This window comes from Fusarium mangiferae (assembly GCF_900044065.1).
Source record: "Fusarium mangiferae strain MRC7560 genome assembly, contig: FMAN_scaffold005, whole genome shotgun sequence".
Lineage (NCBI taxonomy): Eukaryota > Fungi > Ascomycota > Sordariomycetes > Hypocreales > Nectriaceae > Fusarium > Fusarium mangiferae.
The window spans coordinates 1,328,033-1,342,793 of record NW_024573925.1 but is presented as its reverse complement, the minus strand read 5'-3'; the positions used below and the strand labels follow the sequence as shown (position 1 = coordinate 1,342,793).

Here is a 14,761-nt window from a genome sequence, read left to right as displayed (position 1 = left end):
ACCTTGGTCATCTTTTTTATATCTCCGTTGATCCCTATCCTACGTAAACTCATAAAAGACCAGTCATCCTACCCAAAGATCCTCGACATGGTAAATAGCTTTACTCAAGAGCCTTCTGGGCGAACTTGGGAAGGACGAAGCTGGCCTTGTGGATCTCAGCAGAGTAGTATCGGCACTTGGCGTCCTCCTCCTCCTTGGTCCAGGATCGGAGAGGTGTCTTCACATCGGCCTTGGGGTCCTTGGAGCAGACCATGAAGCCAATCTGACCGGAGGGGTAGGTAGGGATGGTGGTGTAGGCATACTCGGCGACGGGGAAGATAGCCTGGCAATCCTTCTTGAGGCGGGTGATGAGGGGGAGGTGAAGCCAGGGGCTCTCGGCTGTAAGCAAGTTAACGAGTTAGTGTAGTCCCAGGAGAAACTACTATGCAATACTACAATAACATGGCGGATCAGGAACAGCAGAACTGAACGGACGAACGCGGCACACGTTAACCAACAAACGAAATGCATGCTATCGCGGGACTACCGGAAGCAGAGCTGGGAAAGCAGCACTAGCTTCTGGGAGCCCCTAGGAGGGAAGCGGCACCAAAATGTACCCATCGAGGGAGATCCCAGCCACAGCGATCAACTTTGATCCGGGAGGGTTCCCCGATTCTGCCGTTCCTAGGGACGCCAGTTACTCTCCTCAAGAAAATAGGGAACATACAACCTTGAGTAGTAATGACACCGCCCTCACGGAGAGCGTCGTGGAGGAGCTGGAAGTAGCTCTTCTGGAAGAGAGCCTCGGCGGGACCATCGGGATCGGATGAGTCAGTGATGATGACGTCGAACTCGTTCTTGTAGTCGTTGAGGAACTTGAAGCCATCGCCAATGTGGGTCTTGGACTTGGGGTGGTCGAAGCCGCAGGCCATGGAAGGGAGGTGCTCCTTGGAGAGGCGGACAACAGCCTCGTCGATGTCGCAGAGGGTTGCCTCCTCAACGCAATCGTGCTTGACGATCTCGCGGAGAACACCGCCGTCACCACCGCCAATGACAAGAACCTTCTTGGGGTTGGGGTGGGAGTTGAGGGCGAGGTGCGCGATCATCTCCTGGTAGGAGAACTCGTCACGCTCGGTGCACTGAATAACGTTGTCGAGGACCAGGACGTTGCCGAAGTCGGTGGACTTGAAGATGAGGACATCCTGGTACTTGCTCTTCTCGTGGACGAGGACCTTCTCGACGCGGAGGGTCATGGCATGGCCTATTGGGTAGGGTAAGAATTGAAAGCCGTTTCTGAATGGATTGTATGTGCCTACCGGGCCACATGTCCGAGATCTCTCGGAACCAGCCATCTGAAGAGACTATTAGCTTTTGCCGACAAGAAATGAAAACTCTGAGGTAATTGGAGTGCATGCGAAGATCTTGGTGTATGGAGGGGAAGCGTGGATTGAAGAGCTGAGACTATCGCCATTGTGTAGCGATAAGCTCAAGAATTTGAGCCCGAAATCTTATAAGAATCAATTATCAAGTCATAGGCTTCAATCTTGAGAGAAACCGCCAGGAATTGAGTGACCAGACATGTGCATGATGATGTATCATGAGAGAGGGGCAGGATAACGCGGGGCAGTAAAAAAAGATAACATGAACAGCAAGAAGAACATACCCTTGATGGTAGGGTGGGTGATCTCCTCAGAAGACATTTTGTTGTTGGAAGAGTAGAAAGAAGAACAAGAAAAGGTTCGACGTGATGTGGATGCAAGCGACGAGCCGAAGGAGGAAGTGGTGATGTTTCGTGGAGGTGAAGAAAAAGGCGGGAGTCTTGACTTTTTAAAAAGGTGCATCCATTCCTGCTTCTGGAGCAACTGGTGTACATGGTTGTACAGGTACCCGCGTCCGCGCCTGCGAATGTAAGAGCTCCCGGTCGTAAGTATTAGTGGAGACACAGCCATTGGATGGCTTTAGCGGGTAAAAAATTTGACGCCGCCCACACAGAGACAGAACCAGAACCTGGTGATGGCACTGTCGTTTTTTGGGCATCGATCGATTGGGGCCCCAGATGATTATTAGGCGGTGACTTTCAAGGTTGCTGAGGCATTACTGGGTACCCTAGACAGCTTCGTCTGACTGTAAACGGTGAAATAGAGTCATGATACAGCGCATTGGCCGTTTAACCCATGTTGTACTGTTCTTGTACTTGGTCAACGCTAACTAACGGTAAATCTTGTAACTCATTATTCTGCCCAATTGCTGCCATTTTCGGCTTAACCGCGCTAACAGGTACGTCGGTGGGACAAGACAAGAGGCCAAACAATGCAAAGCACAACGTGGGGTGGGTGGTGGAACGATGCTTGGAAGGATAGAGAGAGTTGAATGTCAAAAGCAAAGCTGATTCAACCTCTCTAATTATTTCCTCTTCTGGTAACTTGAGCTTTCACCCCAGCATGGCCCATATTCGAAGTGGGCCCCGGAGGTCTCAGTTCTGAGCCAAACGGCCTATGGGCAGTCCAAATGGGAATATATAGCTATGAGACGCTTCACATTGGTGACTTGAAATATACCTCGGAGAGCAGTTGGTAACTGAGTGGATTTATCTCTCGAAATCATTTCCCTGTCTCGTCTCTCATCACAAGGCAGAGTATAAGGGCCATGGGTTCAAATAGGACAATATACATTGCTTGCTTGGTATATCTTCCAACAAGCTCAGAAAAAGAGGAGGATGTGAGCTGGTATCGTGGTACAAAAGATCCTTCCCAGATCTACAAACTTTTCCCGCTATCAAGGCACAATCTTCCAACATCCAGAATCAGAGGACACCCAACTTCATCTGAATGACATTGACTCATTCAGCCCATAGAATCATACGCCCTTGTTAACCCCCTAAGCGCCATTCACCCCAAACCTTGATTGCAGGAACGCCACATAAACCAGAAACTTTCTACGAAACGCCAAGCATATAATTATAAACACATAGAATAATGAAAATGCCAACCACTGGTGGAGATGGACATGTGTACAGAGAGTTGGAAATGGGGCTACCTTCCTGTTGTTTGGCAGCAATCATATATAACGTACTTCGAAAACCTCATGATCTGTTATCGTCATCTTCGTGAATGTGAAACTCGGCCGCGTTGTTATCTGGCCACGCATTTTGTGTACTGGGATACTCAGAAGGCTGGCTGCTGACATTGCTGTCAGGATCAGTCTGGTGAGGATCAACGTTTTCGCCGTCTGAAGCCTCGCGTTGGTCCTCGATCCCAGGCCACGGCTCATCTTCTGGAAGCTGCCAGCCCTGCGAACCTTGCTCTACGAGAGCTTGGTTATGTGTGACGATCTCCATGTCGTTCACACTTTCAGCGTCTTCCATGTCTTCGGACCCGCTCTCATAAATCTCGATGTTAAAGTCAGAGTCATCGTCGAAGTCATCCTGGGCGGGAACAGGAGCAGCACTTCCAGCGCGAATAGGTCGTTCCTGGAGAGGAGCGTTGCTGTACGGCGTGGCATAGGCAAAGGGAGTAGTGCCACGCGCTGGTTGGCGATCATGAATTCCAAGAGGCATTGGACTTGGTGAAGCAGTCCATCTCGGTGTAAAACGATGGCTGGGTGATCTTGTGCGGCGACGCTTCATGATTGCCGCCTGGGAGTTGGCATGCAGAGCTGGGGACGAGCGACGGCTCTGTCCATATGACGCAACGCGGCGTCTGCTGAGAGCAGGCGAGGCTTGTATGGGGGCAGACATGGGCATTGAAGAAGTTCTAATGTGAGGTGGGCGAGAGCCCCGTCTGCTGAGCAAAGGCGACTGAGCACGTGTCACTGACGGACTTGCAGATTTAATTGACTGCAAAGCTGGATAAAAGGTCTGTGATGGTGATGATGAGGTGGGTGCCTTGTCAGGTCGTACGCTCATGGAGTTGCTTGCACTTGGTGGCTCATCGAGCTGCTCAACCCAAGACCAGCACTCTTCATAGGGTTTGCCTTCATCTAGTGAGGCTGATGGATCAGGAGCGACCGGGCTCATTTCCCTGAGCATCTGCCACGTCCAGCCCATTTCATAGGCTTGAAAGTCCTGAAGGTAGGCATCAGGATGAGTTACGAACAACCTAGGCTCAGAAGCTCTCATCATGACTTGGCTCAGGAACTGAACATCCCACACAGCTGGAGTCATCATCTCAGCGGGACTGAGGAAGCGTAATCGTGAGTCCTTATGGATTTTGCGAAGGGGGACCCAAGTGGATTGAAGTCCCAAAAAGGATGATGAGCGAGGATCTGTCGTTTGTGGACGAGAGAAAATGTTCATCTCGCGAAAGAGGTGACCAAAGGCTGCATTCATAGCCATGGTAACGCTACGGGCGTCTGAGCCCTTGACAGATATCGTCTTGATTAGACCACGGCTGCGCAATCGTCGATCAATAACGCCTTTGTCTGCGCAAGCTTTAGGCAGAAGCCATTTCGTATCTTGATCCGAGACCATCCAGTCAGGGTAGAGCGACATCTCAGACCGGAGAGTTGCAGTGCTGTGCGTCATGGGTAATTGCGTCCAGTCATCATTGGAGATTTGTGGCTCGTTCTTGAACTGCTGTGCCTCCTGCCACACCTTTTTGAGGGGAAAAGGCAGAAAGACTACTTCGATCTCAAATGGATGATTTGGGGATGGCATCAGCGACTGTAATTGCACCACCTGTGCTTGTAGAGATTGGACCTGACTCCAAAGCTCCTGTGAGTGAGTTGGCCGACTCGTAGTGCTGGTCGATACCGATATCACACTTGCATCATCGCCACGACGAGACGTGACGCTATTGCTGTCGTTGAGAACGCTCTTGTTATCATTGACAAGTTTTTCCACTTCCTCAACGCGACTTTCTAAATCAGTCATGCGAATGTCGGCGTGATCATGCTTTTCGTGGCATTCCTCGTGTCCCGCTACTGTGAATGAGACCGTCTCCAGCCGATCTAAACGCTGGTCGTGGCCGCTGACAATATCAGATAGATTCTTGAAAGCGCGACGCGAAACAGCGGCACTGAAAGCTGTAGCTCGGGGTTCGGACTGGGTTGGTGTGGTTGCGCGGGGAGTGTCAGGTGGTTTGTAGTCCTGGGAAGTCCACGTAAAAGAGTCAGCTGGTGGCGCCTGGTTCTGAGGCACAGAAGTTGGAGGAACATCCTGGGTATTGGCCTGAGTCGGAGACGGAGGTTTCTCTGCTGTAAGCCCATTGAGTGTGTGGAGTCCCTTTCCTGCGAACGGCCGGAGATATTTGGCTTGGGCGGATGAGGTTGTCGATGCGGTCTGAGAGGCAATCAAACACTGGGCCGGTATCGGTGGGATAGCAGAAGGGCAAGACTGAGACTGAAGAAGGCAACCCCAGCTTAAGGTATCCGGGATTGAGGCAGAAGCACCGAGGTTTTGGCTGGCAGGAATCCGTGAAAATGGGGCGGTATCCGCGGATATTCTCTGGTCCGGCAATCTCTGGTCTGGTGTCCTTTGGATGAAAGAAAAGGCTCCTGCATTAAAACTCGAGAAATCCATTCCGGGTATCACAGGGGGCGTCTTGACGGCAATGTCCACTACGGGGCTTAACGGTTCTCTTCCGGTCCTGGGTCTTTCGTTCTCCTGGCCTGGTATACCAACCTCGGGCTGCTGAACATCACGAGATCCCTCCTCATGATAGCAGGCGTGGTGATTGCACATACACCATTGGGATTGGTCCGGTACAAGATTGCCAGTTGGGCAACGACTCCAGAACCTCCGGCATCCACATCGGGCTCCATTGGCACCAGGATTTAGGTCCACGAAACCGCAAGCTCCTCCTGGCAAGCTGGGAGTCGGCGCCCTTATCGCGACAGCATCTGTGTATATATCGAAAGCATTTGGGGCGAAGTGAGACGGGTCCAACGGAGTCGTTGCCATTGGAAGCTACACGCGCTCATGTCGCGGGGTTGGGATCGAAAGCGAATGTGTAGATAGACTCCGGAGCCTTCGATGATTGAGGTCCAAGGTTGGGAGGAAACACTATATAAGAGAGAGATATATGGTATGGCAATTGGTCGCTGACAGCCTTGATGATGTGTCAAGGGCCGCAACCAGGCCCAACTGGACAGGGTCGCAGGCAAATCGGCCGCCTAATTTCAGTTCATCGCACTATAAGATCAATTAGAAGAGCTGTCCAGGTCGTCGAGGTTGAAAAATATCCAGGCGCAATCTATAAAACCCGAGCGAGGAAATGGAACAGAATCCCAAGGCATGGATGAGACTGACCAAAGCGCGAACACAGGAGGGAAAGCACACGAGCGCAGATGAGGGAACAGCGCAATTTATACGATGGAAGCTCAGGAGACGATGAGAAATCGCAGGCGAACGGGGGGAGTGGGCGAGAAGCAAAGTCGCAAGAGCACGAGGCACAAGATGGAGGGGACTCGAAATGTCTGCCTGCCTATGGAGGAGGGAACAGGGCGAACAAGGCGACTGCTTTTCGAGTGGTTCACGAGATGAGATAGGACAAGAGCCTGGGGACGGGGATAGGGAATCATACCTATTCCCCCACAGCAAGACACGCCTCGACGGTGGACACGCGCGAATCCTGTTGATGCGCTATTGCCATAAACGGTAAGTAATCATAGCTGCCTTTACAGCGGAAAATAGACCAGAAATACAATACATCCAACACAACTCAATCGCTCTAATTATCAGCCAAAATAATAAGTTCAAGCTTCGTAGTAAGGGAATTAATTCAGCTTGACCGGCAAGATATTCTTTTAGGTTTTAATAACGATAACCGTTGAAGAACACGAAGCTTCACATCTGCCTCTTAACGTCCTCTTGGCTAAAATGCAAGGGAGACACGAAACTTGTTAAAGCGGCACCACTTGTCTCAGAGCGCGCTCCTCGCCAAGTCACTTTCAGAGCTGCCTCTCTTTTGACCCCGCCTAATTAAGTGCTCCCGCCAGTGCACGCTCACTAAAAGTGACAAAAGCACAAGGAAGCGCTTCGAGATGAGGGTTTTCTAGCCAATAGGGTGTTTCCTCACTTGACGAGTCCCGCCTTGCTACGGGAGCGAACGGCGCCTCCCTCTTCTCCCCGTTGGTCTAAGTTGAGTCAAATGAACGGTTGGACAATGTGCTCTAGAAAGGAAAAACTCAGTAGTCAAAATATAGTATATCTTAAAGAAAAGGAGTCATAATTGTCAGAACTTTTGATTGAAGAACCATCTTAGGCCCGTTACTGCGTGTGAATGATACGCAGTTCAGGACTTACACCACATGCAAAGAACCCCTCTGGACTTAGGTACAGGTTGGAGCTGTTTTCACAAAAAATAATACACCCCGTGCAAAGAATTAAAGATGCCTCATTGAGGCAAGTTTCACACGAGGCTGAAAATTCAATTGGCTCTCAGCCTCTCCTGATGTTGCTTTCTTTTCAAGATTGACGTGATTGTCATGTCCCATTGCGTTCTGATCTCGACTCGCTCAGTGAGGCGATAACTGGGCCCCTCGCCTCGATAAATGGCTGGCTGTGCAACACACCAGAACATTTAATGACAAAGAAAATAAATTCACAGTGAATCAGCATCAGGACGATGGAAGGCAGTTGGTCTGTAAAAGAATGAAGGAATAGTTTTTTTATTTGAAGTGAGTAGGTATTGGGGACCTGCCTAAGGACAAGTCCGTAAAATCATAAAATAAAACTCTATCATGTCCCAGAAAAACTCCAACCATCATCTTTGAATAATTTTCAATAGTGGTGATTTCCTTCGTTTAAAACTTACATCATGTAGTTAGCCTGTAACTGGGCAAATGCTCATTATACTCCTGATGCAACCGTTATAATGCGCCCTTCGTAGCTCATGCGTCAACATCTGTCACACTTTCATCTTCACATACAGCATAGTTATCGTCACACTTCGCCCCAGCTACCCATCGGACCGTTGGACGCGATTACAGAGCCTGTACCCAGAGATCCACCTATGTCCCAGTAATGTCGAGATGAGACACTACTACGGCGAGCGGATCGTCTGGTACTCTGACTCGCGCAGCTACTCGGATGCCGAATTGCCACTGGACTTCCGGGCGTTGTAGCTTTGAAAGTTCGGCGTTCGGCGGGAGGTCGCATGCGTGAAACCAGCGGGTGGTGTTGACGGACACGTGCCAGTTTTGCGGCTGTGTCTTGACTATTCGACGTAGCCAGGTGAGCTGGTGTTGATGGAGCCGGATTGCTGCTTCGTGGCATGAAACGAGAGCGTAGATATCTGAACACCAGTTTCATATCAAGATCTTTCTCCCATTCTTCCTGAGTGAAAGTGTTGCTCATAAGAGTGTCTTGTCGTGATGTTTGTGTTGCTTCGGCCGATGGTTCAGATCTGCCATGAATGTTGATGGGTTGTGATGATGTCTGGATTGTTGGTTTGAACTGTGGGAATGACGTGTGTTCGGGTTCTGTTGGTCGAATGTTGTCTGTGGCGGAATGAGACGAGTTTGACTCTGGGATGATTGGAAGGCCAGCGTAAGGGAGAGGCATCTGCTGGACTCGAGTATAGGTTGAGAATGCACCAGGATGGTGCGAAATATGGCTGACAAGGGAACCAAGCTCCTTTGACATCCTCTCCAGCATGTCCAACTGCCACTCCTCTCTAGAGGCAAAGTGTTGCGACTCCCACCCCAAGGTTTGGGAGGCGCGGGGTGTTGACGATAGATCTTCATCATCTTCAAGTACCGTTTCTCCTAAGAACACTGAAATCGATCGTTCGTCCATTCCCACTACATCTCGCAAGAATCGTCTGGTGACTTTAGAAAAGAACCCCTCTGAATCTGATGATGTTCCAATAGCATCCTCATCGTGCCACGTCATGTTGTCTGATTCTCCATCATACGCAAGGGCCGACGGTACAGAAGGCACATTGGAGGACGGACGTTTCTGAATAGATGCCTGCGAAAATCGTCTCCTCCTTGTCTCGCGCTGAATCTCACCTAGCAATACTCGACTGTGTTCCAGTCGCCAAGCTTCGATTCTTTGGCGCTTCTCTGCCTCATGAACCTGGTCGTGCTCTACATCGAGTTGCCGCAGATCAAAACTCTCTCTTCGCTGATACTGCCGTCTGGGATTGAATCGTTCGAATTGGTAGATGTGATCTTGCGCTTCGGCCCCCAAGGTGGGCTGGTCAAGGTGGAAGGATCCCAGACCATCGTGGCCGGGAAACACTGGCCCAGATCCCTGCTGTTCGTCTTGCGGCTGATGCTGCACTGCAGATATTGAGCGAAAGCCAGGCAAGTGGCCATCTAGACTATCTAGTTCGGCATCATCCTCTTCATCAAGACCAGATGCTGAGGCATATTGGCGTGACTCAGCCTCCGATTTCGCAGCCGAGATCAAGCTGCCCAGATCTCCCACTCGTGATCTCCCAGGAGTTTTCAACGAGTGATCCGTTTCGGTGAGATATGATGTTGTTGTCACGTCAGTGGGCGCGAAGAGCACCCATGTCTGCGACTGTTCTGGTTCACGTTCTTGGGTAATTGGCACCTCTCTCCGGGGGATCTCTTGTTCGTCAACAGGAGCCCGTACGACGCGCTGGACCGACTGTCGAGTCGGCTGATGGAAAGCCATGATTGTTACGCTCGTTGTAACTGTCGTGAAGCGACAATGTTGGCGCCGATAAGGAAATGGCGGACAAGATAAGATGCGTTGATGATGGAAGTGGACCCCCTAGATAACTGTATCCGCCTGTGTCGGGGGGCTGGCGGAGGTGATATGCGGTAAAGTGGAACAAAGCAAGTAGTATATGGATTTGGATACTCGCGGTTGACGGCCTCGAGCAGTCCAAGCAGTGAAAAAGATGAAGGTATGAAGTAAAAGACAAGAAGATTCAAAAAACAAGAATGTTGGGGGGAGAAAGGGTTTGTAGTATCACTAAGAGATAGGGAAAAGAGAGGCGGGAGGATTGCAGATGGAACCTTTGGAGGGGCCAGTCAAGCACCTCAGCGCAAAGCGAACTGCACCAAAGGAAGCTAGGCCAGTATCCGTACCTTAGAGGGATGCTACGCTCATGGGCGTCATCTAGACGCTGTAGTCGGGGGTTGATCGGCGGGTGGGGGGGAAGACGCTCGCGTGTTCACTTGTCCATCCATCCGCCGTAGCCAGTGAAGCTCAGCTGCCTTTTAAACAGAGAGAAACAAACATGTACAGTATCCGGAAAGACGGGTAGAAAGTACCACTGCATAATGCTGGGTATCGATATGTTAAGAGTTGAGACGTCTTAAAACTATGCGTTCCCACTCAACAGAGTCCACCCGCATGAGTCGCGAGACGCGGATGGATAAGACAAACCCAAGACCGCATTAAGACATACAACCCTGATTCTAGCTCTGGCTCTTCTGACGTGGACAGGCGTAGCAATCTTGTTAACGAAGCCCGAACAAACATCCATGATGGCATTTCGGGCCTGCTTATCACTTCATGCCGTGCTGACCGATATTTCAACCGCAGCCGTAAGTTGAAATGCCTAATAAGAAGTCGTACGGTTAATAAACGATTGTTACATTCTTCGAGAAGGAAAAAGGGCCCGGCAGATATCCACAGCCAAGATCAGATGCAGGGTGATAAGTTGCTGCCCATCAAAGACAGATCTGAGGTACCTATGATCTAGTCTGCCCGCTGTCCCGCCCAAGGTGACACAGCCGCAGGTGAGGTGCCTTCATGATCCCCCAGGCCCTCACATTCCATTTGTCCAGTGCCAGCTTTAGCCAGCCACTTCTCATCTCATACTGCATCTGACTGTGCTAATGGATGCTACTAAAACCGACCTAAAGGAACAGCGCCACACGATAGACACCGACTATCAAGTCTCTCGCTAAAACTGAACCAGCCAAGGTACCAAGTAATTTTCACAAAGAAAGAACATAAAAGTCCCCGAGCGATGAGCAAAGGGATCCTCACCTCATACAACCTTACGATTCATGTTTCTTCGGCCTAACCAACGGGGCTCCCTCTCGTCCAACGATAACCCCTGGTGTCTTCTGTCAGACTGAGGAAAAAAGGCGTGCGCTACCTGTGACCTTCATGGCGTCACAAATCAGCCAAGTGAAGTCATGTGGTCCGAATCCAAGCGTAGCCATATTGCGAGACTGCCCCAACAAGACATTGATGAATGTCTCTGCCAACACTCTTGAAGTACAGTCTTCGATATGCACAATCCCAAGTACCTTGGAATGAGATATAATAAGCAACAAGAAATGGTAGTATTCCTCCTGCATCAAGATTCCCCCAAAGGTAAGCGGGAGTACACCACCATAGTCGGTAGAGAGGTACGAGTGGGGATGCCAACAACACAACCCGCCAGTCACCAAGCCAAAACGTGAGAGGAATGCCAGGCTTGAGCTGATCGATAAGCAACTGTCTGACTGCGGTAAGCCAAGAAGTGCATGACTTAGAGATCGAGAGGCACATTTCACAGTGTTACGGATCTTAGAAAATCATATCCCGTGCTGAGATAAGACCTATCACACTACCTAGTCAAAGTCAGAAATTCTTTAAATGATATCATCAATGATGAGGTGCACGATGAGGGAACACATTTCTGAATGCAAGATTTAAATTTGCCTAACCGGCACCTTTCAACTAGTAGAGTATCGAGAGGTCCTTATTTGACAAGCCATTTTGACGCCAGAAAACCCAGATTCCATCCTGTCCATCATTTCTTTAAGCCTCAGACTTGAAAGCATCAGGGAAGCGGCGGATGTTGCGCTCCAGAGAACCGTGGTTGGAAAGGAACTGGACGTAAGCACCGTCAACCTTGACGCGGCCAGCAGCCTTCTTGTCGAGGTACTCCTCACGTCGGAGAGGGGTGAAGCCCCAGTTCTTGGAGACAATGATCTTTTGTCGGCCAGGGAACTTGTACTGGGATCGTCGGAGAGCCTCGAGAGCGATGGCACGGTCTGGTGGTTGATTAGTAAGATAGTTCAGAGTGGCAAACCGGATTACACATACTGGCATCACGAGTGCGGACGCTCATGAGAATCTGGCCAATGTTGACACGGGCGACAGTGCCGTTGGGCTTACCCCAGGCACCACGCATACCGGTCTGCAGTCTATCGGCACCGGCACAAGACAACATCTTGTTGATACGGACGACGTGGAAGGGGTGGGCGCGGACTCGGAGGTGGAAACCCTCCTTACCGGTGTTCTTGACGAGGTACTTGTTGGCGCAAATACGGGCGGCCTCGAGGGCCTCGGAGCTCAGCTGCTCATACTCGTTGGAAACGAGGTGAATGCAGAGAGGGAAGTCGTCAACATTGGCGCGCTTTCGGCCAAGATCGAAGATTCGGATCTTGGGGTCGGGGACACCACGGTTGAACCGAGACTTGGGGTACGGCTGGAGGAGGAGTCAGTATGATATGATCTTGAAAAGTTGGTGATTCATAATCAGAGAGACCACCCCGCAGAAGCACGGCGCTGGATATTTCGTGACGGAAATGAACCAGCGAGGTCAAAATCACAATATTTCTGTAGATGATTCTAATGAAGAAAAACGCACCTTGTTCTTGCAGTACCGGTAGCAACGAGCAGGACGGCGCGCCATTTTGTCGGAGGTTTTGATGGATATCCGGGTTGATGGTGTTGGTGTAGGAGAGAGCAGAGCTGCACACAAAGAATGTCCCAAACAGCCTTTCTCGCAATGTCTGCTAATTTGTCAGCGAATGAGGTCAGCGGGTAAATGTCGGCTTAGGGCTCTGAACGGCAGGAACGTATCGGGCTTAGCGCACTCCACGCACCTGCCTTTCAAAAACCCATGCAACTTTTTCTTCACACATTCAGCTTCCATCAACGAACGTCAAGTCACCGCCAACCCGTCGCCCAACAGTCACAATGGCCCCCCAGAAGAAGAGCAAGAAGGATGCCAACAGCATCAACTCCAAGTTGGCGCTTGTTATGAAGTCCGGAAAGGGTATGCGCAGAGTCCCGAGATGCGATCAAAAACGAACTTTGGACTGACCAATTTTGCAGTCACTCTTGGCTACAAGTCTACCCTCAAGAGCCTCCGATCCGGCAAGGCCAAGCTCATCATTATTGCTGGCAACACTCCTCCTCTCCGCAAGTCTGAGCTTGAGTACTACAGCATGCTGTCCAAGGCCCCCATCCACCACTTCTCTGGCAACAACGTAAGTCCCAAATCGCTAGGTCTCTCTACAAATACCGTCATGTTGCGGGAAACTGCAACATGATCCTTCTCGGAAATGTTGGCTCGCTTGACAACATTTCTTGGCCCCAGGAACTTGAGTTCTTGTGGCCTACCCAGAGAAGAAGTCATCGGACTTTGGAGGGTTCATAGGCTTACACGTCCATCTACAGATTGAGCTCGGTACCGCCTGCGGTAAGCTCTTCCGTTGCTCCACCATGGCCATCCTCGACGCTGGTGACTCCGACATCCTCAGCGACCAGCAGGCTTAAATGTCTGGCTGATAGAGAATGTATTTTATGGCGTTTGGGGTAAAATGGGTCCAGGGCATTTGAGGATATACCAATCTGAGTAATGAAAAAGCGAAAACTCGTATTGAGAACATGCGATGCAAGAAAGCAGGCAGTTCTCCCCTTGACCTATGTGTCTTGGGCTTCGTTGGACTTGGTGTTGATTACCAGTTCAAGCCAATAAAAAATAAAGCTCATGAACATTGTTCCCCGCCAAATTTTGTCTTGCTCCTGTGATTGTAACATGAGTTGTCATGTAATTGGATTTGTTAATGCCGCGCTCAGTGTTGCGAAAAAAGGGCATCAATGTACGAAGTCTGTCACCCCGTTGCCAAGGACTCAATACGGAAGCACTCCCCTTCGCCTGTACATATATATATATATCTACTCTCGTTGCTCATTATCATTACCTGAACAAGGTTTCCTAGTTCTTAAGTCAACATGTAAGCTTTGTGTCATCCCTGCTCTAGATGCGTTAAACCTTCGATGGTAGGAATGCACGGGTTGTTGGGGAGCAACAAGTTGCTGGGAACGCATGACTTTACCAACTTCAGGAGCCACTCAGTTAATTGTAGCTCACAAGGTTCAGGCCTTGGACCTGCAGTGACCACACTAGCTTTGTGTTGCGATCAGGATTCGAAAGCTCGGGTTAGCTGGCTGTGAGTCAACCACTACGTGGCATACATATAACATGATCAATTTTGGAACATATGCTCTGACGCGGCTTCTATCTGTTGCTTCCTGTTGCTCATTCCTGAGCCACTCAAGTGATACATTGACTGGTAATTTATCCAAAAACTCAATTGCCAATCTCCCAGTACAATTCTTCCTAATTTCCAGGCGCATCATTAGAGGCACGTTACCAGAGGCCATGCGCAGTACGCATGGATCAAGTATGGCCCTGTTGTTTGCGGGAAAACCTCCAGGCACAAAGCAAATGTCCCCCAATTCCTTCTGGGGAAGATCCGTGGCATTCATTCATAAAAGGGCCCATATAAGGAGCTGTTCCACTCATTGACACGACAGAATAACATTGAACAGCCACACATTACCTCTTACGACGCTACCGCGCCAGCAGTGTTACGGATATAGATTGGCTGCTACAGTATGAGTAAATAATTAAGATTAATTAATGGCTATATGTACATGTGTACCTCGAAACCTTCCTCATGCTCCATACCTTGGGTAAACCATAATAGAGGGAGGGCTGTGGGCAATAGAGTGTGAGTCCCTGCATATCAGGCCAGCCAACACCCGTCAAATCCTTTGTCCTCGACTGGCAAGTTTTGCAGCTTCATCCCTCAAAATCTGCACAACATTCACGTTTCTGCAACAAAC

General features: G+C 50.0%; 5 protein-coding genes across 5 annotated transcripts; 1 reads left to right on the top strand and 4 right to left on the bottom strand.

Moving 5' to 3' along the window:
• Positions 1 to 100: 100 nt before the first annotated feature.
• FMAN_07391 (SPE-3 spermidine synthase) lies at positions 101 to 1,679 on the bottom strand (the record flags this gene model as incomplete). Its single annotated transcript, XM_041831006.1, has 4 exons — positions 101 to 378; positions 707 to 1,240; positions 1,296 to 1,331; positions 1,643 to 1,679. The coding sequence occupies 4 exons, from the start codon at positions 1,677 to 1,679 to the stop codon at positions 101 to 103; spliced, it is 885 nt and encodes a 294-aa protein (XP_041681613.1).
• Positions 1,680 to 3,061: 1,382 nt separating this feature from the next.
• FMAN_07390 (uncharacterized protein) lies at positions 3,062 to 5,878 on the bottom strand (the record flags this gene model as incomplete). Its single annotated transcript, XM_041831005.1, has 1 exon — positions 3,062 to 5,878. The coding sequence occupies one exon, from the start codon at positions 5,876 to 5,878 to the stop codon at positions 3,062 to 3,064; it is 2,817 nt and encodes a 938-aa protein (XP_041681612.1).
• A 1,983-nt stretch (positions 5,879 to 7,861) lies between these two features.
• FMAN_07389 (uncharacterized protein) lies at positions 7,862 to 9,565 on the bottom strand (the record flags this gene model as incomplete). Its single annotated transcript, XM_041831004.1, has 1 exon — positions 7,862 to 9,565. One exon carries the CDS (start codon positions 9,563 to 9,565, stop codon positions 7,862 to 7,864), a length of 1,704 nt encoding a protein of 567 aa, XP_041681611.1.
• A 2,091-nt stretch (positions 9,566 to 11,656) lies between these two features.
• FMAN_07388 (putative 60S ribosomal protein L10, cytosolic) lies at positions 11,657 to 12,536 on the bottom strand (the record flags this gene model as incomplete). The annotated part of the gene is made up of 3 exons (XM_041831003.1): positions 11,657 to 11,892; positions 11,945 to 12,329; positions 12,492 to 12,536. The coding sequence occupies 3 exons, from the start codon at positions 12,534 to 12,536 to the stop codon at positions 11,657 to 11,659; spliced, it is 666 nt and encodes a 221-aa protein (XP_041681610.1).
• A 287-nt stretch (positions 12,537 to 12,823) lies between these two features.
• Positions 12,824 to 13,405, top strand: FMAN_07387 (putative ribosomal protein L30, cytosolic; the record flags this gene model as incomplete). Its single annotated transcript, XM_041831002.1, has 3 exons — positions 12,824 to 12,902; positions 12,962 to 13,116; positions 13,307 to 13,405. 3 exons carry the CDS (start codon positions 12,824 to 12,826, stop codon positions 13,403 to 13,405), a joined length of 333 nt encoding a protein of 110 aa, XP_041681609.1.
• Between the last annotated feature and the right edge of the window lie 1,356 nt (positions 13,406 to 14,761).